General features: G+C 45.4%; 1 protein-coding gene across 3 annotated transcripts in view; it reads right to left on the bottom strand.

The window, feature by feature from the left end:
- Nrp1 (neuropilin 1) overlaps window positions 1-27,584 on the bottom strand; it is a 139,713-nt gene extending 112,129 nt beyond the window's left edge. For 2 of the 3 annotated variants that reach the window (XM_005345923.2, XM_005345926.3), the window contains exons 1-3: window positions 27,268-27,583; window positions 26,378-26,908; window positions 22,666-22,840 (exon numbers count right to left, since the gene is read on the bottom strand). In XM_005345923.2, the coding sequence (XP_005345980.1) occupies window positions 22,666-22,840; window positions 26,378-26,450 (248 nt within the window). In that variant the 5' untranslated portion in view covers window positions 26,451-26,908; window positions 27,268-27,583. Of the gene's footprint in view, window positions 1-22,665; window positions 22,841-26,377; window positions 26,909-27,267 lie in introns of all 3 variants that reach the window. The other variant, XM_005345924.3, reaches the window with a different exon arrangement.
- Between the last annotated feature and the right edge of the window lie 230 nt (window positions 27,585-27,814).

The raw sequence follows: 27,814 nt of genomic DNA, 5'->3' as shown, positions 1-27,814 counted from the left end.
CATCTATCTATCTATCTATCTATCTATCTATCTATCTATCTATCTATCTATCTATCTATCATCTATCTATCTATCATCTATCTCTGTATGTATGTATATGTGTATCTCTGTATGTATGTATATGTGTATCTCTGTATGTATGTATATGTGTATCTCTGTATGTATGTATCTGTCTATTTACATATCTCCTTATGCATGTATGTATGTATGTATGTATGTATCTATCTATCTATCTATCTATCATGTATGTATGTATCTATCTATCATGTATGTATGTATGTATGTATCTATCTATCTATCTATCTATCTATCTATCTATCTATCTATCTATCTATCTATCTATCTGAGGACAGGAGAAAAAATAACCAGTTGCATTTTTGTTGGTCCTCTAAAATAGACCCAGCAGAAAGTTTCCACACAGAAAGAACATCTGAATTTCTCTAAGTGGCAATGTGGTGACGCAGGCAGTCTGTTGATGAAGAGATGGCCTAGTGGCTTCTGACAGCAAAACCACTGAAACCCTACATTTTCTAATGCTGCTATCCTTTCTCTGCCCAGACAGCACAAGCCTTCCGATTAGACTTTTAATCATGAAATCCTTCTAACCTGCTCCTTCCTGCCCTCTCAGTTCCTTCCTGGGCTCTTCCTGTTTGGACTCTTGGCATAAGAGCTGAGGCTCCTGACCTGCCTTGGGCCAAGTTTTCAAAGCCCCCCTCAAGTCTGTAAACAGGAAAGGTTTCCTCTGAGACTGAGGTCCCTCCTTGGTCCTCAGATGGCCGCGGGATAAGGACTTCCCATTGCCTGCCATGAGAGCCTTCCAGTTTAGGTTCAGTAGAGGGCATGATCACAGGGATGTGGGGCAGAGGGCACAGGCCAACTACAGGCTATAGGAGGAGTGGTGTTGGATTCAGGAGGTGGAACCTAGAGAAACACAGATCTCCTAGGGGTGGCTCAGGTTGTGGGTCCAACCTGGCTCACAGCTACGGTTACAGGAGGCAAACAGACCAGACTTCAGCTCAGCCAGAGGGGAGACCCTAGATATGCAGGGGTGCTCTGGTACCCTGAGGATCACAAGTCTGGAGATAAAGACCACCTTTGTCTCCATTATTAGCACGCATCCTATTTTAGGAAACGGGCCTAGCTAATGATAAGCCACACCCATTTGTTCTTAAAATGGAACTGATTATGTGTGTTTGCTTTGTTACCTCGGCTGTCTTATAGTCACAGCTCATATTTTAAAAGTTGGAGGATACCTTTGTCTAAGGCATCTAACCTCTCCTCTGTGATTTCATTAGACTCTATCTCATCCATGCAAAACTATTTTTATTTTTAAAGGCAAAATCTCCTGTAGCTCAGACTGGCTTTGAATTTGCTGCGTAGCAGAGATTTTGGGTGTGCGCCACCGCACCAGGTGTATGTGGTCCTGGGAACGGAACCGGGCTTTCTACACACTAGGTGAGCATTCTGCTCATCCTGACTTCCTGTTCTTCATTTCTTTCTGATGGCTCACCTGTCAAGGAGGTTGGCCCTTAGGTTGACCAGAGGAAGCCAAGAAAGCCTTTTAGCCTTTTTGTAAATTGGGAGACTAAATCAAAACGGGGTGGTGGGCAAAACAAATTTAAAAAGCCCTTTCTTATAAAGGATTTTATCTAGGAAATAATCCTTTTCTTAAAAAAATAGTTAACAAGAAAAAAAGGCACTTTGATACTTTGTGTTTATGTGTGTGTGCAGGCTGGAGATGGAACTGGGGCCTCGCGCGTGCTCTACAAATGCTCTGCCACTGAGCTATTTCAGAGCCCGTAATTCTTTATTGCATCCGTACTTGGGGACCGTAGATGGCACCAAAGAGGCTGGCCCATAAGGAAGAGGCTTTCGGGATGGCACCAGGTACACGGAGATGAGAAATTTAAAAGAGCAGCTTCCCCCCCCCCCCCCCCACATCTTGAAAGTCTTTTCTCTCCAAGATATGATGGAGAGACTCGACCAAGTCACAGGAGGAAGTACTTCCTGTGTCGACCATGGCTGTTCTGGGGGAACAACTAAATGCAATGTGGTTCATACATAAACAAAGGCCCGAATGGCTGAGAGCAACTGAAACACATTATAGTAATTAGTTTAGGAGTTGACCCAAGACATGTTCTCATTAAAATTCTTTCTATTTTTGGTTTCCATTCCGTCATCTTCCCCCCTGATTTACTTTATTTGACTGTAACCCCTGCCCCAGAAGGACCATGCCTCTCCTGGGGGATGGGATAAAGAGAGAGAGAGAGAGAGAGAGAGAGAGAGAGAGAGAGAGAGAGAGAGAGAGGAGAGGAGAGGAGAGGAGAGGAGAGGAGAGGAGAGGAGAGGAGAGGAGAGGAGAGGAGAGGAGAGGAGAGGAGAGGGAGGGAAGAAATTGACAGGAGCAGGAGAGCACCCCAGCTTGCCTCCCATGAGCTCTCTCAGCATCTCTGCATCTCTGCCCGCTCTCTAAGACCCTGGACCGTCTTCACTAAAAGGCCCCATTCACTCATTCACTCCCTTATTCCCATTAGTTCTTACTGACTATGCTCTTCCGTACCCATGGCCCTGAAACTCAAGTGTACATTCCCTACCCCTGAGCAGCCAGCTCAGTGACATTATCCCGTTCAAGCTTTGGGATAAACTGGTTCTTTCACGATGTGCTCTGGACAAAGAGATGAAAGCAGCTTCAAGCCAGGCAGAGGCCACATGACTGGCAGTCCAGCATTGGCTCGATCCTGTCTATTCACATTCCAGTTCCTTCTGGGTGGGAGTCCTGGAGCATGTGTGCCTCTCCTCTTCCAGGGTCCTTGGCTGGGGGCTCGAAAGCATCTAGAAAGATGCTCAGTGCTGTTTTCAGGTTGCCTGTCCACCAGCAGAGTTGAAACATTAGGAGAAAAACCATGTGCTCCCGGTCCAAGCAAGGGACAGTGAAATACAAGAGCATTAGCAAAACCAGATGGATTCAAGCAAGCGAGCAAACCAGCTTTTTGTAACTTCAGAGCACTTTACGCTAGAACAGTATGCCCTGACGGTGTGGCCTGCTGCCTCAGATGGTGGCCCACTCTGCAGCCAACAAAGAGAATGAGCACCCACAATTTCAGTGATCTGCTGGGAACTCCATTTAGGATTTAGGTAGGTTCTAGCTATCTGAGATACAAGCTGAGATATATCTGAACAAACATACACCATCTAGCATTTAAAACTTTCTTTTCCAGGTTTGGGTGTGGCTTAGTTGGTAGAGCGCTTGTCTAATGTGCTTGAAGATCTGGCTTCCATCCGCGGTATCAAATAAACCAGGAACAGTGGTGCCTGCCTCTACTCCTAGAATTTAGGAGGTGGAGATAGACAGAAAGATAAGAAGTTCAAGCTCATCTTTGGTGACGTGAGAAGTTCAAGGCAGCCTGGTATACACGTGATCTTGTCTCAAAAAAAAAAATCCTGCCCCTTTCATAAAGTAATGCATGATAGAACTGAGGGAAATCTCTAGCAAAAATTATGGCTTGTTCTTCAGTGCCACCCTATCCTTGAGGGCGGCACAGGAAAAGTTTTAATGCCTCCAAAGACAGGTGTCACTAACTGCAAAGGGGGAAGGTGCACCTAGAGTAAAAGACCGGACATCTACTATCCTGGACAAACAAGAGTAGCGGCGAAGCTGACCGGGAGTAAGGAAGGAAAGAAGATTCACACTCTGGGTTCTGGAGAAACACATGCTCCCTGTGCGAGCCACGTCTTCAGCAAGCCATTGGCTGTCCAAACTGCAGTTTCTTTATCTCCAAATAAAGAGGCCAGAGTGCAGATGTGCGGTTATCTTCTCTGTCAGCTGTCAAACAGTATATGGGCATTTATAAACCCAGCCTGTTTAAAAACGTGTGTAACACTTGAGGCTTTGAGGGTGGGGACCCAATCTGAAGCATTTTCACCCAAAGTTGTTTCTAACAGAAATTTAATTTCACCCTCTCCCTCATACACACGGGAAACTGTTGTTTATATTAATTTACAAAGGTTAAATCCATTCTTTCCCAAGTCTTTGTGGCTTGCTTGGGTTCCGCTTGCGAACAGAGTTCTATTATTGGCAGGGAGCTGCCCACATCCAGCACACATTGTTTCTCCAGCATGAATAAAATCTTGCTGGCCTCAATGCAATGTTTACTGAGGCAGCTGCCTTTGCATTCTGGGGTCAGAAGGGTGGGTGGAGGTGGAGCACCTCTGCACCTCTGCAAGAGCCAACAGTCAATAGAAGCAGCTTTCTCTGGCCTCTGTTTCCTCACAGGGGTCCTGGAATCAATGCTGCTTCCGAAGCAACAGGAGAACAAGGGAGGTGGCAGGCAGCCACTAACCCACTGAAATAATATAGGAAATGTGTTTTATGCCTGTGGCCAGTTTATACGTTTCCTTCAGGGACAATGGTCAGGTACTGACAGCACAATGGTGTTGTGTAAGAAATAATGCTTCGCTGGGAGGTGGTGGCACACTCCTTTAATCCCAGCACTCATGAGGCAGAGGCAGGTGGATCTCTGTGAGTTCAAGACCAGCCTGGTCTACAGAGCAAGTTCCAGGACAGGCTCCAAAGCTACAGAGAAAGACTGTATGTAAAAACCAAAAACCAAACCAAACCAAAACAAAAAAAACCCAAAAACTAACAAAAAAACCTTCTTTGTGTACTACTATGTGTGCGTGTGATGCACGTATGTACATGCATCCATATGTAGGGTATATGTGTGCATACATGTGTGTGCATGTTTGTAGTTTATGTGTGCAGGTGTAAATGTGTGTATGTGTGCCTAAGTGGTGAGGCCCAGAGATTCTCTTGCCTCCCCAGCCCTGAACTTACACGTACTATATTCAACTTTACCTCAATCCCAACCCAGTCCTTCAGACTTGCAAAAAAAAATGCAATTTCTCCATGAAATCATTTCACCAGATCTGTGAAAACCTGTTTTGTAGCGTTGGCGAGTATGGAGCGTATTACATAGGTAAGGGTGGTCTCCTATCTGCAGGGATCCTCCTGCTTCTGCCTCCTGAGTGCAGCACCATGCTAGGCTTGTGTTTGGCAGTTTTGCTAAAGGCAATCCATAGAGGGATCTGAGCTGCTCTAGAGGGTCACCTGAGTAAAGCAATTGTCTCCTCACTCCTGGGAAACACAGTTTCTGCCCAGGAGGTTTCATGAGAACAAAGTGCTTTCTCAGAATCCTTTCCTTCCCAGCTTCCAGCTTTGTAGTCCCGGAGTGATCAGGGCCTCACCTGAACTACCACAGGATAATATTCACTTGCATACATAGTTGGCGCTACTTTGGTTGGAGCTGGGCTGGACTTCTCCAGACAGGACACTAAGATAGGACACAAGGCAGAGCAGCAGCTGCCTGCCAGAGGGACAGAGTAAGGCTCTGTGGACTCCTCCATACAATGAACCGTCAGGCCAATTCACAGCTTTCTTGCTTAGTTTCCAATCACCGTCAACAAAAGTATCCTTCCTGCCCTGCACTAAACCGGGGCTCAGGGTCCCAAGAGGGCCGTCTTCCTACATGGCACACCATGAGGCAGGACCTGGTTCTCTATGGCCACAAATGCAGACGTTCTCACAAAACAGTACAAGTTTCAAGTAAGCAAGGAGGCAGCAACTAGAACCCTGCAAACCACACTTGGAGACAGCCTGTCCTCTGCAAAGTTTTATTGCAGCCGGGCCAAGCTGGTTCTCATTGCAGTGGAGGATCTGAGCGTCTGTCCCAACAGCAAAGCCCACAGTATCGGAATCGGACTCATTTCAGAAAGTCTGCTAATGTCTGCTTTGCAATATCAGCTGATGCTGTAAGAACCTGTGGATGTCTCTGAAAATGCGCATGAGCTTCAATAGAAAGTCTCCATGAATTACCCTCTCAAACAAGGGCTTTTAGAGTCTTGATTCCCATTCTTCGGTTCAGCAACCGTACTTAAGAAATCGCTTCTAATGCAATTCTAAAACACACAGGGATTTAGCATTCACAAGTTCATTCCGCCATCATTTATAGTTATTTATACTTTTTGAATAATTGAAAGCACTCTAAATATCTCAAGAAGTTTAAATAAAAAAGTCATCATTTTGAAGGGATAATGATTGAATATTTAGAGTCTAATATAATGTTTAACATTCAATTTTAAGGGAAAACAGTACAGGAAAAGCTGTCTGTAAAGAGCAGTACCAGTTTTTTTTTAAAAAACATTTTGAAACATGTACATATCTATAATGCAGAGTTCACTAAAGAGAGACACAACACACCAAAATGAAAGAGCTGTTATATTTAGCACAGGGCTATGGGTGATTTATTTTCCTGTATTTTAAAATATTTACTTAAAGGAAAATATGCAACACGTTTCCATCATACTTAAAGGACATCTTAAGTATACATACTTAAAGGATGTATGTATACACATCTCCAAAAAAGGCTTACTGTGTAAAATGAGATGGATTTGGCCAGAGCGCACAGGAATTTTCTCATTTAAAAGTTCTTAAAAGATCCTAATTTTTAAAAAAAAAATACACTCATACCAAGTTTTTATTTATTTATACCTCTTTGTGGGTATGTTGATGAGCATCCAAGTGCACATATACACATGTGCTTGTGCCATGTAGCTCCTTTGAGATAGGGCTTCTCACTGGCCTGGAGCTCACTGGCTCCATGGTGAGGTTGTCTGGCCAGTGGTCCCAGAGACCCTCCTCCCAGTGCTAATGTAGTGTGTGTGGCACACTAGATTTTCACCTGGGTTCTGAGGCTTGAACACAGGTCCTCACGATTGCAAGGCCAACACACTGTACCAACCGAGCCTGCTCCTCAGCCTACACTCTGAATTTAAAAAGAAAAGCAGAGAATTCTATAAAAAAACAGGAAGATGGTATCCAAGACTATAAATGAACCCACGTGAAATCCTGCCCACTGGCTTTCAGTTCCCCACTAAAGGACAAGGCCTTCCCTGGGCACACCCCAGGCTGGAGAGTGAAGGTGTTGGCTGAACCAGTTATGGCAGCAAGGAGAGGAACTGAAGTTAAACCAGCCAGTGTGGGCTGGAGATGGGGGGCAGGCATACACTGGCCCTGCACAGGAGTGGGGTTCTGTAAACTAGAGTACAGAGGGTTAGAACAGGACAAAGGGCTTGTGGCTCCAGAACACCGGCAACCAGGGGCTGGGCAGACCCTCCACCAAACACACGCCTCGGGCAAATGGTTGTCATACACATCTTGTGTAGAACCTGTGCAGGTCCCAAGGATACCTTCCCTGTCACCTGCAGGTGGAGATAAGGAGGAAGAGCAAGCTGGACAGCACGGTGGGCACACAGGGAGGGATCTGGAGGTGGCAGAACTGAACGGCAGCTCACCGTGTCTCTCTACATAGCAACGCCGTGAAGGCAGGGATGGTCCTATTCTGGTGTGCGCTCTATCGGTACAACACTAACTGGTACTGTGAAGGTAGTCAATACGGCTGAGTTGGTGAGCGAGTGAGTGAGACACCAGGCTACAGGTGAAGTTTGCAAGGGAAGAAACTTGATGTCCAAAGACACAACATTTGGGGAGTAAAAATGCCTGAATTGCCTTCAGCTTCCAAACTCTCATGTCCAGGACTTATGATCATACCTGACTTTTTTTCTAGGTGTACACCTTGATGAATGCTAAGCAGTGGTCACGTGCTCAATCTCCATCTTAGGCTCCTGTAACGGTCAACGCATAAACCACGCCCAAGACAGTACGGAGAAGAGACACAAGGACTCTCCTTCTCAAGGCTTGCTTTGGGAAAGAGGGGGCAAACGAGAGAATAGATTGGCAACTCTTATCTTTCTTTATCCTGGGGTTTATAAATACAAGGTTTCCCTCAATCAACACTGGGAATAAGCTAGGTAACTTTTAATGTCAGTTCATCATTGGTCATTTGATTTAATGAAAACCTGTCTCAGAAGGACCACAAAGAGGAGAAATGTACTATCATCAGGCACCTTTCCCATCTGCATCCTGCATCTCCAGTTTTCTATCAGCTGTGGAACTGTTAGCAGGGATCTTCCGTCTTGCTTGGGAGCGTGTTTGTTTAAATTGCTCAGATGTGCCTAGTCAGATGCCTAAGGATGCACTTAGGAGGGACTGGGTTTTAATCACACCCCTGTCCTACTCAGCCTTCAGCAAAACAACTTATCTTTGTGTGTTTGGTTTTTTTTTTTTTATTTTTAAAATGGGCCTAGTACAAATAAACAATTTCCCCGGGATGTGTGAATTAACTGGTGGTTACAAAGAGCTTCGGAATGCACTATCAATGCTAAGTCAAATTATGAAATTGCACCTTTGCAAAAATGCTATTGTGGGAATAAATGAATCTGAACATTATATTTACAGTGTGATTCGCCTCTGAAATAGAATATTCATAATGGGCCTCTGCGGGCGACAACCAAGTGCCATCTTACCTCCCGTTGATAGACCACAATCTCGGGAAATTGTTTTCACAATGGCATCTGAATAAGCCCCTTAATTTGAGTCTGTTTTACAAATAGATACACGGCTTATTACATAGGCGCTGCTTCAGAGACTCTAAGAGTGAGGTGGGATTCATTAACAAAATCCCTGTTGCCATTCCTTTGTGTTTTTTTTTCCAGTGTAATTTCTACTCTTTACAATCTAATTTCAATGTTTTGTTGAATGAAAAGATAAGGTAAAAGCTACCTTTGTGGTAGTGATGGAATTGGAGTTCAGGTTAATACCAGAGCTATCAACTGCACATTATGTTAAATTACACCTCACATTCGGCTGGCAATGCACACCGCTCATTGTGATGAGGAGTCTCTGCCGCCTGTGGATGGCGTGTTCCTCGAAGCAGAATATGTGAGTCCATTCCCCGTTCTCAAGATTATCTCTTAGAAGTGGTAAGAATTAGTAAAATATACTCAAAAGTCTAAAAACAGGCAACTGCCAGGTATGAATTAGGGTTAAAAAGTGTTAAATTACACCCCAGTCTCCATGGCAGATCCCGTATACTCATGATGTCAAGGCTTGGGGAAAGCAAGGGCCTCCTATGTGAAGCCAAGGGGGCTGATAAAGCTGTGTGCCTATTCCTTTCCTATCCCAGGAACCAGATATCTAGAAACAGAAGACCCACAGTGTATATCTCATATAGGTTGAGGGAGGCCTAGAACTCAGTCATTGTATACTCTCAACATCCTCCTTGGAGGCCACACCACTAACTAGTCGAGTTTCTCAAGAGAATGGCAGACATATCTGGCACATAAGCAGCACAAAATAGTAGAGGGTTTGGTAGGTCATGTGTCCCAGGCTGCTCTGGCTTCTGTCTCCATGTGGATGTGCAGGGGTATAAGGACATTGATGCTGAGTGTATCTGGGCTTTTGTTTGCTTGTTCATTTCTTTGTTGTAGTCATTAATTCCAGAAATATCTGAAGCTATCCCAGGTGGAGACACCAAAGAGCTAGTGAGACAGACAGAAACTTTCTGGAGTCACAGGGACATCTCTCTCTTGTAGGTGGAACTGTGTGCCTGCCTATTGCTGCCCTGCTATAGAAAGGCTGAGGTATTCCACATCCAGGTGTGGCAGATAGACCTACAATCCCAGCACTTGGGAACTGGCAGCTGGAGAACCAAAGTCAAGGTCATCATAGGCATCACTCCAGGTACGAGGCTATCTTAAGCCACAGGAGACTCTTTCTTAAAAGAAAGGATGAGAGATGAACCCAGGATGAGGTGAATGCCTCACTCCCTACCTTAGGAAACACCCTGCACAGCCACTTTAGGGCTAGCTTAGACTCTGCTCCTCAGGGTACTTCTTTAGCCAGAATGCAGGACTTCCGTTCTACTGGGTGGTGTGAACCGGTGGATTTGGGCCTGTGTGCCGTGAATGCAGCAGGAGGCTACCTTCTCTGACAGAGATGTTCGCCTGCAGCGAATCCAGCTGCCAGCTGGAGCAGACGCCCTCAATTATTTGTGTTCAATTTATACAAAGGTGGTTTGGATGCGAGCCCAGACACGAGCCTATAACATGCAGGATGACTGAAAGGCACAGGCAGGCAACAAGGCAAAAGAGAACTCTGTTGTTTCTAAGTGAGCAAGCATGAGGCAAGTGCTTTGCGGAGGCTGAGGCAGGAGCGCAACAGACATAGGAGTGGAATTTGAACGGTGACAGAAAGGGAGCAGAAAAAGGATGGAAGAGATTGTAGCAATGTGACTCAGAGACACTTAAACTGGCACATCTTGGGGGGTGAGAAGAGATCACAAGATGTCCTAGGGATTCAGATTTGGGGGAAAAGGGATGAAGAAACAAGATAAAGAGAAAATATCGGCTTGATGAGAAAAAAGTGTGATATGGAAAAGCTATGGAAACAAAGTCTACCAGGCAGGCGTCATCCAGAAGATGCTGCAAAATTGGAGTCTAACAATCAGGTGAGATCTGGGGCTGGGCAAAAGATCAGATGTTCCCTAGGTCGGATGGCTGAGATTAAAGAGGTTCTTCACAGAGGATGGAGATACACGGGAGAAGGCCCAGCCACACCAGGGTAGTGACGCAGAGAAGCAGAAGCTGTGAAAGGTGGGGAGGAGATGATCACATTGATGGTGAACAAAGAAATTCGGCCCATCAACTGAGAAGATGGCTCAGAGAGTCAAGTGTTGGCTTTGAAAGCAGGAAGACTTGAGTTGGAGCCCACCATTCGTGTGAGAAATTCAGCATCATTCTAGTGCCAAGGATGTGGAAGCAGATGGGTCCCCGGTCTCCCTGACCAATCAGCCCAGCCTGGTAACTAGGCTCCAAGTTCAGCAAGAGACCCTGACTCCAAAACCAAAGTGCAGGAAGAAGGACATCGGAAGATGACTTTGACCTCCCATATACAAGTACATACTTGTTTGGCTGACCTATCCAGTGGTGAGAGTGGAGTGTTGAATCCAATTAAAAAAAAATGGAGTATAGACCTAAACAGAGAACTTTCAACAGAGGAATCTAAAATGGCTGAAAGACACTTAAGGAAATGCCAACATCCTTAGCCATCAGAGAAATGCAAATCTAAACAACTCTGAGATTCCATCTTACACCTGTAAGAATGGACAACATCAAAAGCACTGATGACAACTTATGCTGGAGATGTTGTGGGGAAAAGGGAACACTTCTGCATTGCTGGTGGGAATGCAAGCTGGTACAGTCCTTTTGGATATCAGTGTGGTGATTTCTTAGAAAATTAGGAGACAACCTTCTTCAAGACCCAATAATACCACTTTTGGGTATATATCCAAAGGGAGCTCAATCATGCCACAAGCACATGTGCTCAACTATATTCATAGCATCAGTGTTTGTCATAACCAGAACCTGGAAACACCCTAAATGCCCCTCCACTGAAGAATGGATAAGGAAAATGTGGTACACTTACACAATGGAGTACTACACAGCAGAAAAAAATAATGACATATTGAAATTTGCAGGCAAATGTATGGAGCTAGAAAACATCATATTGAGTGAGTTAACCCACACCCAGAAAGACAATTATTACATGTACTCACTCATAAGTGGTTTTTAAACATAAAGCAAAGAAAACCAGCCTACAAATCACAATCCCAGAGAACCTAGACAACAATGAGAACCCTATGAGAGACATACATGGATCTAATCTACATGGCAAGTAGAAAAAGACGAGATCTCTTGAGTAAATTGAGAGGCAGGGAGGGGAGCAGAGAAAAATGTATAGCTCAATAAAATCAATTAAAAAAAGGACCAAAAAAGTGCATACATGTGAACCCTAACACATGTGAAGAGCTCTCTCCAGATGCACATAACATAAATTAGGACCACGTAATGACCAATAGTCTGAAGGGTCATGGAGGGTGGCATTTGAGTCAGCAGAGACCAGGATGGAGCCTTGGCTTGCAGCTGGCACACACACAGCTTCAGGCAGTGAGAAGAAAGAGAGAGGCCAGAGCAGGACAGAGTGCAGATCAGAATGGTGACAGGACCTAAGGTGGAGTTCTTCTTCTCAAGGACAAGAAAGTCCTACAGAATCCCTCTGACCCACAGAGCCCACAGGGTTCCCACAGCAAATTCCTTCAGCTGGGCTCTCAGGCACACCTGTGTCAGATGCAACAAAGAGCCCTTTCCAAGGGTTTCGAATATAATTCATGTCCTCAGCCGCTGGTCAAAATGGAGATCTGGGGACAATAGACGGGAAATGGCCACTCCTCTATTACCATTCCAGGGCCTCCCTGAGAACATGCTCTTCCAAGATTGTCAGTCACCAATGGGAAATCTGACAAAGCCAGAAATGTAGCAGGGAGACGGCAAAGTTAAAGGACTCGGGCAGGTAAAAAAGAAGGGCAGGGATGAATGGGTGAGTACTTGTCTGTTTCAAATACTCATTTCCCCAGCCGCCCTTCCCTGATAATGTATGGTATAAAATGCATGGGACCACTACTGGTCGCACTGGTTGAAATGACTTGTCTTTCCGGCAAAACGGCTCCTGGCTTACTCTCTGAATGGTCCGGGCATATTTCCAAGCCCTCAGGGCAGCAGGGCAAGAAGTACACAGGCTTTTATTATCAATTGTATGATAACAAGATAGCATCTTCCCGGAGGCGTGCTAGGAGCTCCACCCATCTGATGTTTAGAGACAGCCTGGAGCTCAATCACCTTTACAAGACCAGAGAGAAACGTTCTCCGGCCGTCTCAATGCGGGCAAGCACGACTTTGGAAATATTTGTGTCTCCTCCTAAGGATACGGATGTTATTGTTTACAGTCTGAACTTATTTTAAGGAACAAAACCTGCGGATGCACTTCCTGCTCGAGTCATACCTAGGCTTTATTTAACATGGGTCTTGTATCCAGAAGCCTACCTCATCAGCATTGTGTTCCTGAAACAGGGGAGGAAGGAAGGCTGCACAGTTCCAGAAGCAAAGGGGCCTCGGGGCAGCTCACTGAATCTTACATACACAAGAAAAGGCACGAAATTAGAAGTTACGTGGGAACTAGTTGGGAAGATAATGATGATCCACCTGAGAAAATACATGTAAGCATGGAAACGTCATACTGAAACCCATTATTGTACATAATCAAGATATGATGATGATAAAATGACTGGGGCTTGGCAAGATGGCTCAGCAGCTAAAGGTGCTTGCTGGAAAGCATAAGGACCCAAATTTAATGCTTGCAACACACATGGTGGTCAGAGAGAACCAGGTCTCAAAGGTGATCCTCCAGCCTTCACGCTCATGTCGTGACACACGTGCACACACATACAAACAAGTGCAGTACCAGATGTAAAGAGGAAGAAAGCTGTGTTTACGTGGTGTTCCCAGACCTCAAAGTAGGCGACCTCGCCCACTGTTTCATCTTCCCACATATGCTGGCTGATACTGTCAAAGCGGCCTTACTAACTGCGATAATCACATGGCTCCCGGATAATTGGGACCCAGCCCATATGAACCATCTCCTGTCTCACAGATGGGAATGAGTGGCAGAGGGGCAATTATAACCCTTGGCCTCAATTCTCACCAGAGCCCTTCCTCACGGGGAACTGCCAACACAGTCCCCTGGCAATCAGGAATCCCCAGCTCTCAGTAATGAACCCACGCACATATCAGCCATGAGGTGAGGAAGCTAAGGACGGAAACAGAGACACGTTTTGAGGACTGAACCAACACGTTCTCCGTATTGCTCAATGCAGCCCAGAGTCCTGGACAAAGAACTTGACATTGGGAGAAAGCCGTCCCAAGGGAGATAAACACTAACCAAACAGTTGAAGAAGAGTCAGACCAGATATACAAAGCAACAGTGAGCCAGAGAGCCCAGACTGTTCAGTTAACTGGGATTTGTCATTTTTTATTGGTTACCATTTTTCCCAAAGAGTGAACCCCTCTAGAAATAAAACTTTTATTTCTTCTAATTATCTTTCCTATAACCATATAAGAAATGAATTAGCCATTAAATAGGAAATTAATGTCCACTTCCTCAACTTCTCTAAGGACAAACATCACCAACCCTTTATCAAGACCATGCGGGCACAGTTGCCATGGTAGGGGAGCTCTCTTTGCGGCTGCCTTATCTTTGTCCCAAGAGTCTGTTCTTTGTTCCATTTAAAATGGGGGAACTTCGTGCTTTTGAAAGTTTTAGACTTATTTTTCCAAGACTAAATCTTGGTTTACATCAGGTTTCCATGGTAGCTCAGTGTTGCTCTGTTTATAGGACTGTTTATGGCAGAGTCAGAGGGGATCTTGCAAAGCTGCCTGGGAATGACTGGCTTTGGCCATCTCTGCCTGGTCTACAGAAACCTCTTGTAGGACGAGACATGATGAAGGAACTGGAAGCTCTCCCGTGACAGGCCAGCCCGTCACCAAAGCCACAGGAAACACCTCTGTCCTGATTTGGCTGCTTGTTCAAAGTATCTATCCAGATAACAACAAAAGACTTTGCAGGGTCTGTTTTTCCTCAGAAAACACTCCCCCATCTGTCATAGGAAGCAAATGCCTGGGCAAGCATTTCCCCTTAAACCCTTCCAGAGCCACAGTGGCAAACATAAGTGTAAAACACAGAGAACGGTGGGCTATGAGGAGCTCCCCTGACATCTGCCTGAGAGTAAGCAAATGCATAGTATTTAGAAGAGAATGTGACCCTCTTACTTGGGGTCTAGGACCGTACGCACAGCACAGCTGGTACCCAGAACACCCATTTAACCACCAACAGTATCTGCTCAGACCATGACTGCCCTGGCTACTAGGTTTGGGCAAAAATTAGAGTAACTTGTGCTTTGTGTTCAGAAACCACCAACCGAGGGCACCAGAATTTAGACACCTCCATCACGATTTTCATTCCAAACTCGGCAGTCACTTTACGCAGAGTAGGAAATCCTGTCGGCTCTCTGTAGGATCCATAAGTGCTTACTTAGTGGAAAAGCTCGATCTTTTCTCAGAATTTTGGGGTTTATATTTAAGCACTTGTGGGAGATGGTTCAGGGAAGGAAATGGCTGGTAACAGAAGTCAGTCAGAGGGTACAGCCCAAAGGTGCCTTCTGCTGCAACCATGCTAGCTTTCTGGAGTCATGGGGCACGTGGGCATTTAATTTACACTTCTTCAACTTTAGGTTTGGTGGCGTTTAAAATGTGTGAGAGGGAAGAAGCAAGATCCCCCACTCTGAGCGTATAGCACCCCGAGGGCACATACTACGTACTCAGGATGTAGTTATGAGAAAACCAGAGCAGCCAAGTTGCTCTTTCCAAGCACGCGGTGGTTACTTAAGCTAAAGGAGAGGGCTGGGGAGCTGGCTCAAGCGGGAAACTGCACAGTGTAAGCTTGAGGACCTGCGTTTGGACCCCAGCACCTGTGCTAAAAAGCCCAGTATGGCTGATGGGGTGGGTAGAAGCAAGCGGGGTCCCATATGCGCATGCACACACATACAAATTAATTAATTCAAGGGGGATAAAAGCCATGTTGAGCAAATAGGAGTCAGTAAACACATATCAAGCCTGGATGGAAGGGAGCATGTTGTAAGGTAGACATGAATGTTTTTAAGCAATTGAGTTGACAGGAGCCAAGGGATGATTCGTGGTTTGTTTGCCTCTGTTTGTCTGCAGAATGTACGCACTGTGAACAGACAGACTGCTTTCTGGGCTCTCTGTGAATTGTCTGCAATGTTTCAGCCATACGACAGCATTAACTGACCTAGATGCTAGACACAGGCCATCTGAACATAGACCAGCTGGGTGCCTGTTCCTGTGAAGAGCTGGAACAGCTAAGTCACTGCCTGTCACATTCAGGGCTATTGACAAACACCCAGTTAAAAGGCACTTGGAACCTGATCCGAACACAAGTCCCTCTCCTCTCCTCTCCTCTCCTCTCCTCTCCTCTCCTCCTCTCCTCTCCCCTTCTCTCTCCTCCCTCCCTCACCCCTGCCTCCTCTCTGACCTAATTATCAGCCTTGGTGAACAGGCAGCTGTAGTTAGAAAAGTGTATAAGTTTATCTTCGACTCTTCCTGTGCACATGTGCATGTGTGTCTAGTTGCTGAGGCATGTCAGCAAATGTGCCCCTCTCAAAGGCAATGATGGGCAGGACAGAACTGAGAACACACATGAGGCTGGAGGCACATGTCTGCCCTGGTCCCTTCTTAGGATCCAGTGACCCACAGAGAACTCTGGTGGGGAACACCACACACTTGTTGATTCGGGGGAACACAATGTCAAGTAATCCACTCCTTTAGCTTCTAATGGAAGTTTGTGTGTGTGTGTGTGTGTGTGTGTATGCATATATATATATATGTGTGTCTGTATATATATGTACATAAATACATGAAGATCAGAGCTTTGACTTTGAGTCTTTTCCTCAATTGTTCTCTAACTTATCTATCTATCTATCTATCTATCTATCTATCTATCTATCTATCTATCTATCTATCTGGTTTCATGTGTGTATCTATGTGTGTGTATGTGTGTATGTTTGTGGTAGCTGTGCGTGCCCATGAGTACAAGCAGAACCCAGAAGAGGCTGTCTGACATTTTGCTCTGTCGTTCCTCATCTTATTCCCCTGAGGCAGGTGCTCAGTTGGCTAGGATGACTGGCCAGTGGGCTCCAAGAATCTGCTAATCTCTCCCTCCGCAGGGCTAGGGTTCGCAAGGGCATGCCTCCATGTTTGGTGTCTTTACCTAGATTTGGGAAAATGAATTCAGGTCCTGAAGTTTGTGGAGCAAGCACCTCCTCCACTGAGCCATCTCTCCCTCTCAATCGCTGCTTCTTTTAAGTTACACAAGTATCCAACACACTCAAAACACAGCACTGTCAAGTTTTGTTATGCTATACTAAACACAACAAAAAATCCTTTTATTAAATACCCAGGGCCCTGTTCAGATTAAATCAGTGGTAATGGGGAAGAGAAAATCAAAGGGAAGAAAGCAGCAAGTTACCTGCCTGAGTGGTACTTGTAGTGTTGCAGGTCCTGGCCTACAGTACCCACGATGGTTCGTTTCTACTTTCTCTAGAGCTGTTTATTTAAACTGAGCTTGGTGGTATCCCCTTCACATGGCCCAGAGAGTGCTCCTAAGAGTCACCCAAGATCAAAATTAGAAGTGATAAGATGATCCATTAAAACAACGGGGGAGGAGCTGGGGAGACCACTCATCGGGTACAGTGCATACTGTACAAACATGAGGCCTTGACTTTAATTCCCACCATCCATGTGACAAGCTGGTGCCATAATCTCAGTGCCGGGGAAGATGAGGAAGGAAGGGACCTGGAGTTCATTGGGCAGCCAGTCTAATCAAGCAGGTGAGCGCTAAATCCAGTAAGAGATTGGGGAGAAGTGCCTGTGGAAGTCAGGCAAAGCATTCATCCTGCTTCAGCACGAACATACACACATGAGCACGTGTGCCTCCTCCAGCCTCACAACAAACACGGGAAGAATTTTCTGAATTCTCTTTGCATAGGAAGCAGATTATCAGGTATCTGTTAGCATATTAAGTAAAGAAAAGGTATTTCTATAGTAGAAGATAAGACATAAGCTGAGTTTTCAGCAGAATGGGACTCCTTATCTGAAGGGGAGGAGTGTGCCCGTGTATGTGTGTGTCTCTGCGTATTTGTGCATGTCTGTATGTATGTCTGTGTGTGTGTCCTCGTGTGTGTGTGTGTGTGTGCACGCACACACACGTGCATGGATATCTATCTCTACTCCAAAGATTTCACAGGATCTACTCAGAGTACAGATACATGAAAGCTTCTAACAAAGCTTTAGTTCTCTTAGACTTTGAAACTTGAAAAAATGGAATCACATGAGTTTAAAAGAGCAGCTCCCCTCAAGGGCAGAGGGAGTGACTGATGACAGATATCACGGAATTCTGGAACTGCTTCTCTATGGTCTGGGGACCTTCCAAGTTTTTATTAACTGGCACACTTAAGTAATGCACTTTTATAATAATATATTATCTTTTAACTAAAAGTATATATGCTCCTATATTTCATATTGAAAATGGAAAAATATTTTGGCTTAAGGTCCCCACTGTTTTTGTATAAAATAAAAACTTTTGTTTTAACATGAGGGATGCTGAAAAGTAAAAGACTACGTGGAGGAGCTTGTCTTGGATATACTCTTCATTTCACAAACACACACACACACGCACACACCTACTTACACATACCCACACACATACAACACACACACTAAACACATACCTAGAACACACACACACATATATACATACACACACATGTATATATGCATAAACAGTAGCTCTGGGAATATAGTTTCTAATATAACATTCAAAAATCAAAACTGATGCAAAAATTCATGCTGAGAAAAAGAAAAGAAGAAAGGATAAAACCAGAAAACCAGAAAATATTATTCAGGGAAATTAATAAATGACTAAATCATCACTGTAAAATTATGAAGCTTAATTTGCAGTGATAATCAGATTTAAGAAACTAAGGGCAGATTAAGTTTTTTTTTCCTTTTTAACATTTATTTATTATGTATACAATATTCTGTCTGCATGTTTTGCCTGCATGCCAGAAGAGGGCACCAGACCCCATTACAGATGGTTGTGAGCCACCATGTGGTTGCTGGGAATTGAACTCAGGACCTTTGGAAGAGCAGGCAATGCTCTTAACCTCTGAGCCATCTCTCCAGCCCCCCAGATTAAGTTTTAATAAATAAGTTTGTATTCTTCAAAAGTGAATCAGGTCAGCAGTGTTTCAAAGCTCGTAAACATTTAGGGAAACTTAAAAGTAGCAATAAGGAAACACGGCATGATTTAGTCTCCCAGTCTCTCCATGATTTGACTCTCATCTCTATTTAATTATAATTTCATCATGATTCAAATGGAGTCACAGGAGCGAAAGGCTGCTTTAGCTCCATGGCATTGAGAGACATACCCACCCTGGGTGACTCCAAGAAGATGGCCAAAGAAGTTAGAGAGCGAAAAGCATCCTTGCTGAGTTAAGAAACTGAGTGCAGCTAGGATCTCGTCCAGAACAAACCCTCTGCTGGCCTCTTTCCCCAGCTCTACCCTTGCAGGCTTTTCTTCTACAGCTTCACATTCATTTTCTTAATGTTTTTAAGCCAATGTCTCTGAAATTTTTATGGCTCCCCAGATAAAGACATCCGATCTGAATGTAACCACACACCTCTCGGCTCGGCAGTATTTGTCACAAGCCATTATAAATTATCATGCTGATAGCCTGCATTGCTGGGAAGCCGGAGAAAGTTTCATAAATCCTAACTACTTCGTCAATGGCATCCTTGTTTATTATACAGAAATAAAGTTTTATGAGACTCAAGATGTCTGCCTGTACCACTGAAGGAAGCCTTGGAGCAGGAGCTCCGAGCGGTTCAATGTTTCCAGGGCACAGCAGAGATTTCGTCCTCCGACCTTCTTAGCTGCTCTACTTACTTTAATGCCTCCTAAACATGTGGGATTCAGCCCGTGTGAAAGGCACAAAAGTCACCGTCCCTGCCATCTCCTCAACACCTTCTCTTCTCCGAACATCTCAGGTTGTCTCTTCTATCGACAAAAGGACATCCAGCTGAAAACCTGAGCCCCTTGTTAGCCTAAAAGACAGGTGCTCTGCTGCCTGTTCATTGACTGATTTACACCACGCCTTGTTCAATAAAAGAGTGGAAGGGGTCATATTACCACGGTTTCAATGAGTGTGTGGAGTGAACCCAATTGAACGGCAGCATCCACCTAGACTGCTGCATGTTGAAAAATCCTCAGCAATCATTTACACATTCGTGTCCCCCAAGGGCCCCACCCCCGTTCTAGCCACTTGAGAACCTAACCCGTACTGTGAAAAGTCCACAGTTGACTTATGAGCTAGGTCAGTCTCAGCCCTGTTCACACGGAAAGCTCAGGATTATATCCTGAACTGTCAGAGTTATATGGTGGCTTTTACATAATTGCAAACAACAATGAAAATTTAAATATAGATTTTTCCCTGCTGAACTAGTTGACTGTTCTAATTATGCATCCAGCCCGCCACCCCAGGAAAGAGAATTGCTTCCTTGGATCTCAAAGATGTTTCTCCTCAGTGACTGCTGCAAGAAATTGATTTCTTGCTGGCTTTCTGAGGGTGAAAGTTGGCAGTACAAAGAGTGGCGATTTCAAGGAAAAAAAATGCAGTTGGTATTTATATGAGAATCAACCCATTACAGGATCAATAAATTTAGTTTGACATATGTTTACTTTCATATTTTGAAATGTTCTAACAATAACCAAATTGTTGATATCACAGTCATGATGAAAAGGTATTGGTGGAGAGCCTTTAGCTTCTCAGTGATTTCAAATTTGCGCTCTTATTTAACCAGTAACCTAATAGGACGGGATAACACGCCATATTGCTGTCATTAGCCTTACACTACAGCCAACAAGGGAGAAGCATTAAGTATCTCAACAAAGGGGAACATGAACAACTACTGGTTTTTTGTTTTCTTAGACAAGGTCTCAGGCAACCCACGCTGGTCTCAAGCCTGTTGTGTAGCTGAGTGGGACCTGGAAGTCCTGATTCTCTTTATGAACTATTTCATAAACAACCGCATACAATCAGAAGATGAAACAACAAAAGCTGTTCTTAAAAAATCCTGTGTGTTCTGCCTTCTTGGGGGAACTCTGAGCACCTGTAGAGGCTGAAGCTGTGATTCTGAGCACCTCTACATGAACAACCCTAATTGTCACCCTCAACAGTGACCAGAAGCCAAGTAAGATCTGGAAAGAGGCTTCTCATTCGGGGTGTTTTTAAAGACGTTCTCCCTGTAATATTTTGGAGTTTTTCATTGTAAAAAGGGCCATGCAGCTGCCCTCCAGAATGTGGTACAGAGGCACTTCCCATGAGCAGAATCTCTCTGCATTCACCAGAGAGAATAATCAGCATTTAGATGCTGGGGCCATGGAGCCTGAGATGTGACAACCAAGAGATCACTTTATTCTGCAAGAAACAAATACAAACCCCATAAACAAGCCTCCTTATGTCTCACCACCATATAACCCTTATGGAAACAATCTTTTTCTTTTTAAGTTGTGGGTATAGTATACGTGTGTGTATTTGTGTGTCCATGTGTATGTGTGTGTGTCCATGTGTATGTGTATGTGCGTGCCTTCCTGGGTCCCACAGTGAATGTAGGAGGCCTGATGAGAACTTTTAGCAGTAGGTTTCTCCTTCTACCATGAGGCTCCCCAAGGATTGAACTCAATCACTTGGGCTTGATTGACAGCAAAGGGTCTCACCTACTGAGCCATCTTGCCAGCCCCTTATTATTTATTTTTTTAAGGAAGGAAATGAACTAAAAAGGTAGTCCTCCAATGCTGTCATATCCTACCCTGTATCATGACAAATAGCAATATAAAGTTTCTCACACATCATTTTCTCCTATCAATTTCTTGAGACAGCCTGTGTGTGTGTGTGTGTGTGTGTGTGTGTGTGTGTGTGTGTGTGTATAAAAGCACTATCTATACATAAAAGTTTATCAATTGGCTCTCCCCCCAACTGCTACTGCAGGTTGTGCTGGACTCAGCACACACCAACTCTCAGAACCATTGGTGAGTGCACACCCTATACATTGCCACTGCATCACCTGAGGAGTTGGAAACTGTCCAAGGTGGAACACGCAAGACATGGAAAGGAGCAAAATCACAAATCAGGACCTGACTTGATCCTTCCCCAGAACCAGCTGAACATTTGCTACCATGCCATCTCTGGTGACTAGTGATTTCTCAGAGATCTTTAACTTTTACGCATCTACATGGTCACGATTTCCTGGTCAGAAATCTGCAAACGTAAGTTTATTGAAATCTAAGCACACTTCTTTTTGGAAGGAATCATGCATTACCAGAGTTCCTTGAAAAAACTTCTACACCAGTTTAAACAATGTCAAGATGCAAGAATAAATACAATACATGCTATCCAAGTTGTCAACAGTATTAACAATCACCATAAAGAATCCTAACAAGCTGGGGTATGGCTGGGTTATAGGGTGCTTGCCTAACATGCATGAAGCCCTAGGATTGATCCCCAGAACTTCCAAACAACAACAACACAATACTAATTCCCCATTTTCTAGAAAGCACTGAAACTCTATTGATTCTACAAAAGACTAAAATGCAACCCAAGGCCATTTAGGGCTACACAGTGAGACCCTGCCACAAACAAATGAACAAACACTAACAATAATACCAAGCCATCATCTAATCCACTTTGTATATTTTATTTCTACCCCATGACAACTTGCTTTTTTTTCCATGTCAAACTCAATACAATCTTTGGAATCAATGCTGGGGGGTAACCACTGCCACTTAGCTAAATTCCCCAGTCGTGAGAAACATAGTTCTAAAATCGTTAAATGAGCCACAGATTTGTTTAAAAAACACCCAACTTCACCATCTGTAGATAATGTATACTGGTGACCCACAATATTTAAGAAAACACAAGCTTTTTCTCAAAACCCGTTCCAGAAAGAACCACGCATCATACATTTCTTAACAAGAGAGTTCCCAAACCAAAAATGTCAACAAAAAGAGGACAAGCTATCATACATTTACATATTGGGAGAACTCAGACTCTTGTTACTTCATTTCCACGCCATTGACATTTGATCTGATCTAGACTGGGATCCATTCACGTTCTCACACCCACCGCGCAGGGACACTCATGACCACTAGATGGTGCTGTGGCGCCCTGTTCAAACTCCACTTACTTGCACTCTCTGTCCTCCAGATCAAAGTGCGGGTTGAAGTTGATCATGATTCTTTGGTAGGGCTCCGGAGCTTGGATCAGCCATGCACACTTCTCACTTGGGTGGTAAGAATGCGGGTAACCGGGAGATGTAAGGTACCCCGGGTTTTCAATTTTTATAGTCCCGCCACATTTTTCTGCAACAAAAAGAACATTTTAGCCGATTTTTTTCCCCCTTACAACCAGTGGAGTCTTCTAGCTTTACATATGCGACAATTAGCGACGTTCTGTCAGGGAAGGGAAACCCCAAAGGGTCTCCACAAGTCATTCGTGTGATGCTGAACACGAAGACACAACACCAGGAAACACTCTTTAATCTTCAGGAGTGTGGCTTCTACAGAAAGCCTACTGAGATTTGAGATGCTTTTCCACCCCCTACCCAGTTCCTTCCAAAGAAAGAGGTCTTCTAGCATTAAAAACATTAAATCCCCTCAATTGATGTTAACACAGCCCCCTGGGAGCCCCTGCTAGACTTAATTATCCTCCGAGAAGTGTAATCACATTAAAGAACAGTTCTAAGTGGAAGGTGTCTAGAAGACGCTGTGCCACTCCTTGCAAGTGGCCTTTTGATGATAAGCCTGGTCCGTGTCATTGACCGGTGGGGACTGTCTTCCAGGACTTTGATTGGCCTGTGGCCTACCCTCCTTTTGTTGTTCTATCTGCCTGTAAATCTGAGCGATTCTGAGTTATCTCCGCTCCTGAGACTCAAATCAACAGAGAACAAAGTGGAGCTGGTGAGGCAGAAAGAACTGGCTTCACTTATCCAAGTTGCTCAGCCTTGGCGACCAGATCAAAGCCACGGGGCAGAAAGAAAAATAAATAGCCACACACGGCATTAGTTCTAATTACTAGATGTTAGGGGAAGCCCTGGCCAAGGAGGTCTGGCTATCACATATGGTGAGCTACATTTTTACACCCCTGGAAAGAGAAACTATCTACTTTTGAGCCTTTACTGAAAAAACAAACCACCACAACAAAAACCCAACTGCTGAAGTGACTATCAGGCAGACAAGCCAGACGCTGGGCTGGTTTACAATTCACCATAGATGGCTACTGTCACTTTTTATTATGGGTTTCATACAGGAGAGCCTCAGCCTGTAAATGCCACCCCATTTATTGATGCTTAATTTGGGGCAATAAAAATTTGGTGCATAAACTATGTAATAGAAACAGGTATGAAGCATTGAAATATATAAGCCTATCAATCACAAACATCCAGTAATGGTATATATAGATTTTAATATTACATCTAATAGATTCCCCGTGGAAAGAGAATGGCATTCTTTGCTCTCAGCATGAATTTATAAATCTACGGAATTTTATTACAGGAAAACCAGGTCAAATGGAAATGAAAGATGAAGTGCACATCAAAAATGCATAAAGCTACATGCATTACAGAAGTCATTTCCCATAAATTAAAAAGAAGACAATATAAATTATGTTGATTTCTCCAGTTGCTAGCTGTTTCTGGCTGTTTCTTAGGTCGAAGGGGGTTGGCCTTACAGGTTCTCTTCCCATTGGTTTTTTAAAGGCTTTAGGTCTGCACGAAGGACGGGTGTTGCAACCAACACCCAGAATCTCAGCTAATGATGCCAGCCAGCTCAGTGGTGTGATTCGGTGGAGGTTGTGGCATTATTTTATTTGTGCAGAAATCTTAGAGACTGCCCCCCCCCCGGCTCATTAAGTCCCTCCAGCTCTGTGTAGTCACCATGGCATCTGCTATGGGAGTGAAATAAAGCAGTCACCAGACAGTCACTTCAGAAGACAGAGAGGTGGGGTTGGTACCACACCAGAGCACTTTAATCTGGGACTTCTGAGAAAGTGACAGTGTAATAAGATAATGTGGACTGCTGGACTCCCACACTCTGTTCAGTCTCTCTAACACTTGATTAGGAGAGAGCAATTCCTAATGACTCTGGACCATTAGTCCTAAATAAGGTTAATGAATTAATTTAGTAGACACTTACTGGGAGGAGGTGGCTATGGCTTTAAGAGGACCACAGGCTTATGGAGGCATGTGCTGGCACTGGTCACCTCAAGCATAGCAACAGGGTTTTAGCTTGACTGGAGCCCAGATTCTCAACATTCCCCAGATTTCTGTTAAGGAAATTAAAAAGTGTGTGTGTGTGTGTGTGTGTGTGTGTGTGTCTGTGTGTGTTGTTCTGAACCATACAAATCTTAATGCTCTTCATATTGGCTATCACAACCAACAACTCTTTGGGTACCCCAGCATGGCTTTAACCCAGGGGTTCTTGATCTGTGGGTCACCCCCCCTCAACAAACCTCTATCTCCAAAAGTATTTACATTATGATTCACAACGGTAACAAAATGACAGTTATGAAGTAGCAATGGAAGTAATTTTATGGTGGAGGGGAGGTCACCACAGCATGGGGAACTGTACTACAGGGTTGCAGCATCAGGAAGGTTGAGAACCACTGCTCTAACCTCAAGAGTTGAGAAGGATACATGTTTTGAGGTCTAAACATTTGAGTTCTTTTGGTTAGAGGAAAATGATATTTTGTCCCCTGGCAGAATACATAAGCAGTCCACCAACTCAGGTTCATTAACAAATTGAACTCCACATTCATGATTTTTCGAGTGTTTGGCTTTCCTGCCAGAGTATATAGAAAGATGCCGCCAACTCGGCTTCATTAATAAACTGAATTCCAGCCGCATTCACAAAATGTTTGCCCATCTTTTGAGAGCTGTTTGGTACCTGTTGGGAGAGATCTGTCTCTGAAATCACAAAACCTGGGGACTGCGCATTAAGGAGATTAACTTCTACCATAAAGGATTGATTTAAAAAAAAAAAACTCTTCCTGGTAGAGCCCTCCTCTTATTAAAACAATACACCACAATAAGTAGTAGATGCACTTTTCTCCTAATTGCTTTGATTGAAATCTAAGCCAGACAAAAGTAAATATTTGGCCATTAGTTAATAATAATGTTGAAGATTTACTGTTTGGATCAGCTCTAGCCTGGCCTTCAGCACCTTTGTACCAGATCCCGTTTTAAACACACTCTAGGTTCCAAGGCACTGTTTATACCTAGGACTGACTGCCTTTCATTACTTAACAGAGTGGTTTTTAAAGCCAACTGGGTTAGGGATTCTCAGATATGCTGCCGCCTTACACTGAATAGATCCAAACCCTTTATTGACAGCGTGACTTTTCATTCATACTCTAGACGGATCACGGATGGTTTGTAAAGGCGGGGAAGGGAGTCCTGGCGGCCGCCAAGACTGACCACTATCTGTCGGTGTCGCCCACCAGAGCAAACCTAGCAGGGGTGTTGTGAGGAGAACCAGGAAGTCCTCCCGGTGAAGTGTTCATTAACTCTCAGCAGCCATCAGATTTTTTGAAAGGGAGTCTCATCTAATTGCCTCTGGGAGGAAACATTATTAAGATAATTGGTGTGCTGATCTGGGAAGGTAGGGAGCTCTGCCGCGAAACTGGCAGGAGAAGCCCACAGCCAGTAACCCACTGGAGCTGGGTGCTGAGGGCTTGCGGTCTTCCTGACCCAGAGGCCCTGACTTCTCTGTTCCTAGTGCAGGCAAGTTTCCTGCGCCCGGCAGCTGTGCGCGCGTCCCGCGACCGGGGCGGGAAGCCCACAGCCTGAGGGGACCCCGCAGCCCCGGACCCTCCAGTCGCTCACACCTCAGCCTGTCACTTACCGCTGCGGAAAGCGCCAGCAGGGGCGAGGGCAAGGGCGAGCGCCGCGCACAGCAACGGCAGCCCCCTCTCCATCCTCCTTCGCCGAGCCAGTCCCAAGGCAGCTGCGGGAGAACACGATTGCGCGGACGAAAGCCCAGCAAACCGAAATCGTAACAATCCGAAACGCTCTTAAGTCCTCCTAAGAGCCATAAAATCCTCAGCGGGTCTTGGCGGGGAAGGCTAGCGGCGAGGCAATGCCTGAATCCGCGAGAAGCGCGTCTCTTTTTGTGTCTCAAGTCGCCTGCATCCTGTCATTTAGCTCCGATTTCCTCTCCCTTTTCCCACACTTGTTCCTCTTCCAGGAGCCACTGCCCGGGCCATGTCTCAGGAAGAAGAAGAAGGAGGAGAAAAAAAAGAGGGGAGGAGTTGCGAAGAGGAGGGGAGAGGGCGGGCGACACACCAAAGCCAATTTCTAGAGGGGAAAAAAAATCCCGCTTGATTCTGGACGGGTTGGAGCCGAGGAGCTGGCGCCCAGAGGAGGTCCGGGTTGTCTGCGGGAAGGAGAGAGAGCAATGAAAAGATGAGCGGGAGAGCGAGGACTTTCTCCACTGGCACCCGCCTCCCTCTCCGACCTCCCCCTCCCTCCAAGAGCCCTTCCCTCGCTTCCTCCCGCCCCCTCCCCGCACAGCTCCGCCAGCGATTGCCTGGCTGGAGACTCAGACACTCAAGTTTCCCTAGCCGTGCTTTCCCCTTGCGTTGGCTAGGCTCCCCCCCACCCCATACCCTTCGGTGCTCTCAGCGGGAAGAAGGGCGCGGAGGGCGCAGGTTGTCAGCGCCCAGGGCGCAAGGACGCGTGTATGTCAGAAGGGGCAAGGCGAGCGGTACCAGCCCCAGGGTCCAGCTAGTCTACCTCGGCGTGCTTCTCTGCACCCCGCGACTGAGCTAGGCTGCTTCAGTAGGCGAGGATCCCGGAGCCAAGGAGTTCTGAGAGCCCGGGGTTAGCGGCTACTTCACGGAACTCCAAATCCCCAGGCACCCGCACCCCGGGTTGTGAGGATCGCTGAGCTAGTCCCCAGTTCCACTTCCCAGATGCCAGCCTGAGGCTTGGGGCGGGAAGCAGCCGGACGCTTTGGGACTCTAGGAGTGGAATTGTAAACGAGGAGAAGAAAGCCTGGCTGTTGTGGGAGACGCGCCGCTGAGCCCAGAGAGCTGCGACCGTGTCTCTGCCACGTAAAGCATAGGCAGACCTTCTGGGAGCACGGAACCTGGTTGCAGCCGAGTAAGGCCTCCTCGCCTAGCGCAAAGGCGGGAGGCTGGGTGCCGCCCCCCTCCCCACCCCCCTGCAGGCTGCATTGTTCCCTGAGATTTGATGCCCTCTCCTTTGGGGTTAATGAACCAGGAGGATGGGTGGTGGCGCGCCTTTCAGCTAGGGGGCAGCCGTCAACAGACACTGACCA

The sequence above is a fragment of the Microtus ochrogaster genome, chromosome 4 (genome assembly GCF_000317375.1).
Source record: "Microtus ochrogaster isolate Prairie Vole_2 chromosome 4, MicOch1.0, whole genome shotgun sequence".
In the NCBI taxonomy this organism is placed as follows: domain Eukaryota; kingdom Metazoa; phylum Chordata; class Mammalia; order Rodentia; family Cricetidae; genus Microtus; species Microtus ochrogaster.
The sequence above is the reverse complement of the archived record's forward strand: the minus strand, read 5'-3'. Positions and strand labels throughout refer to the sequence as shown.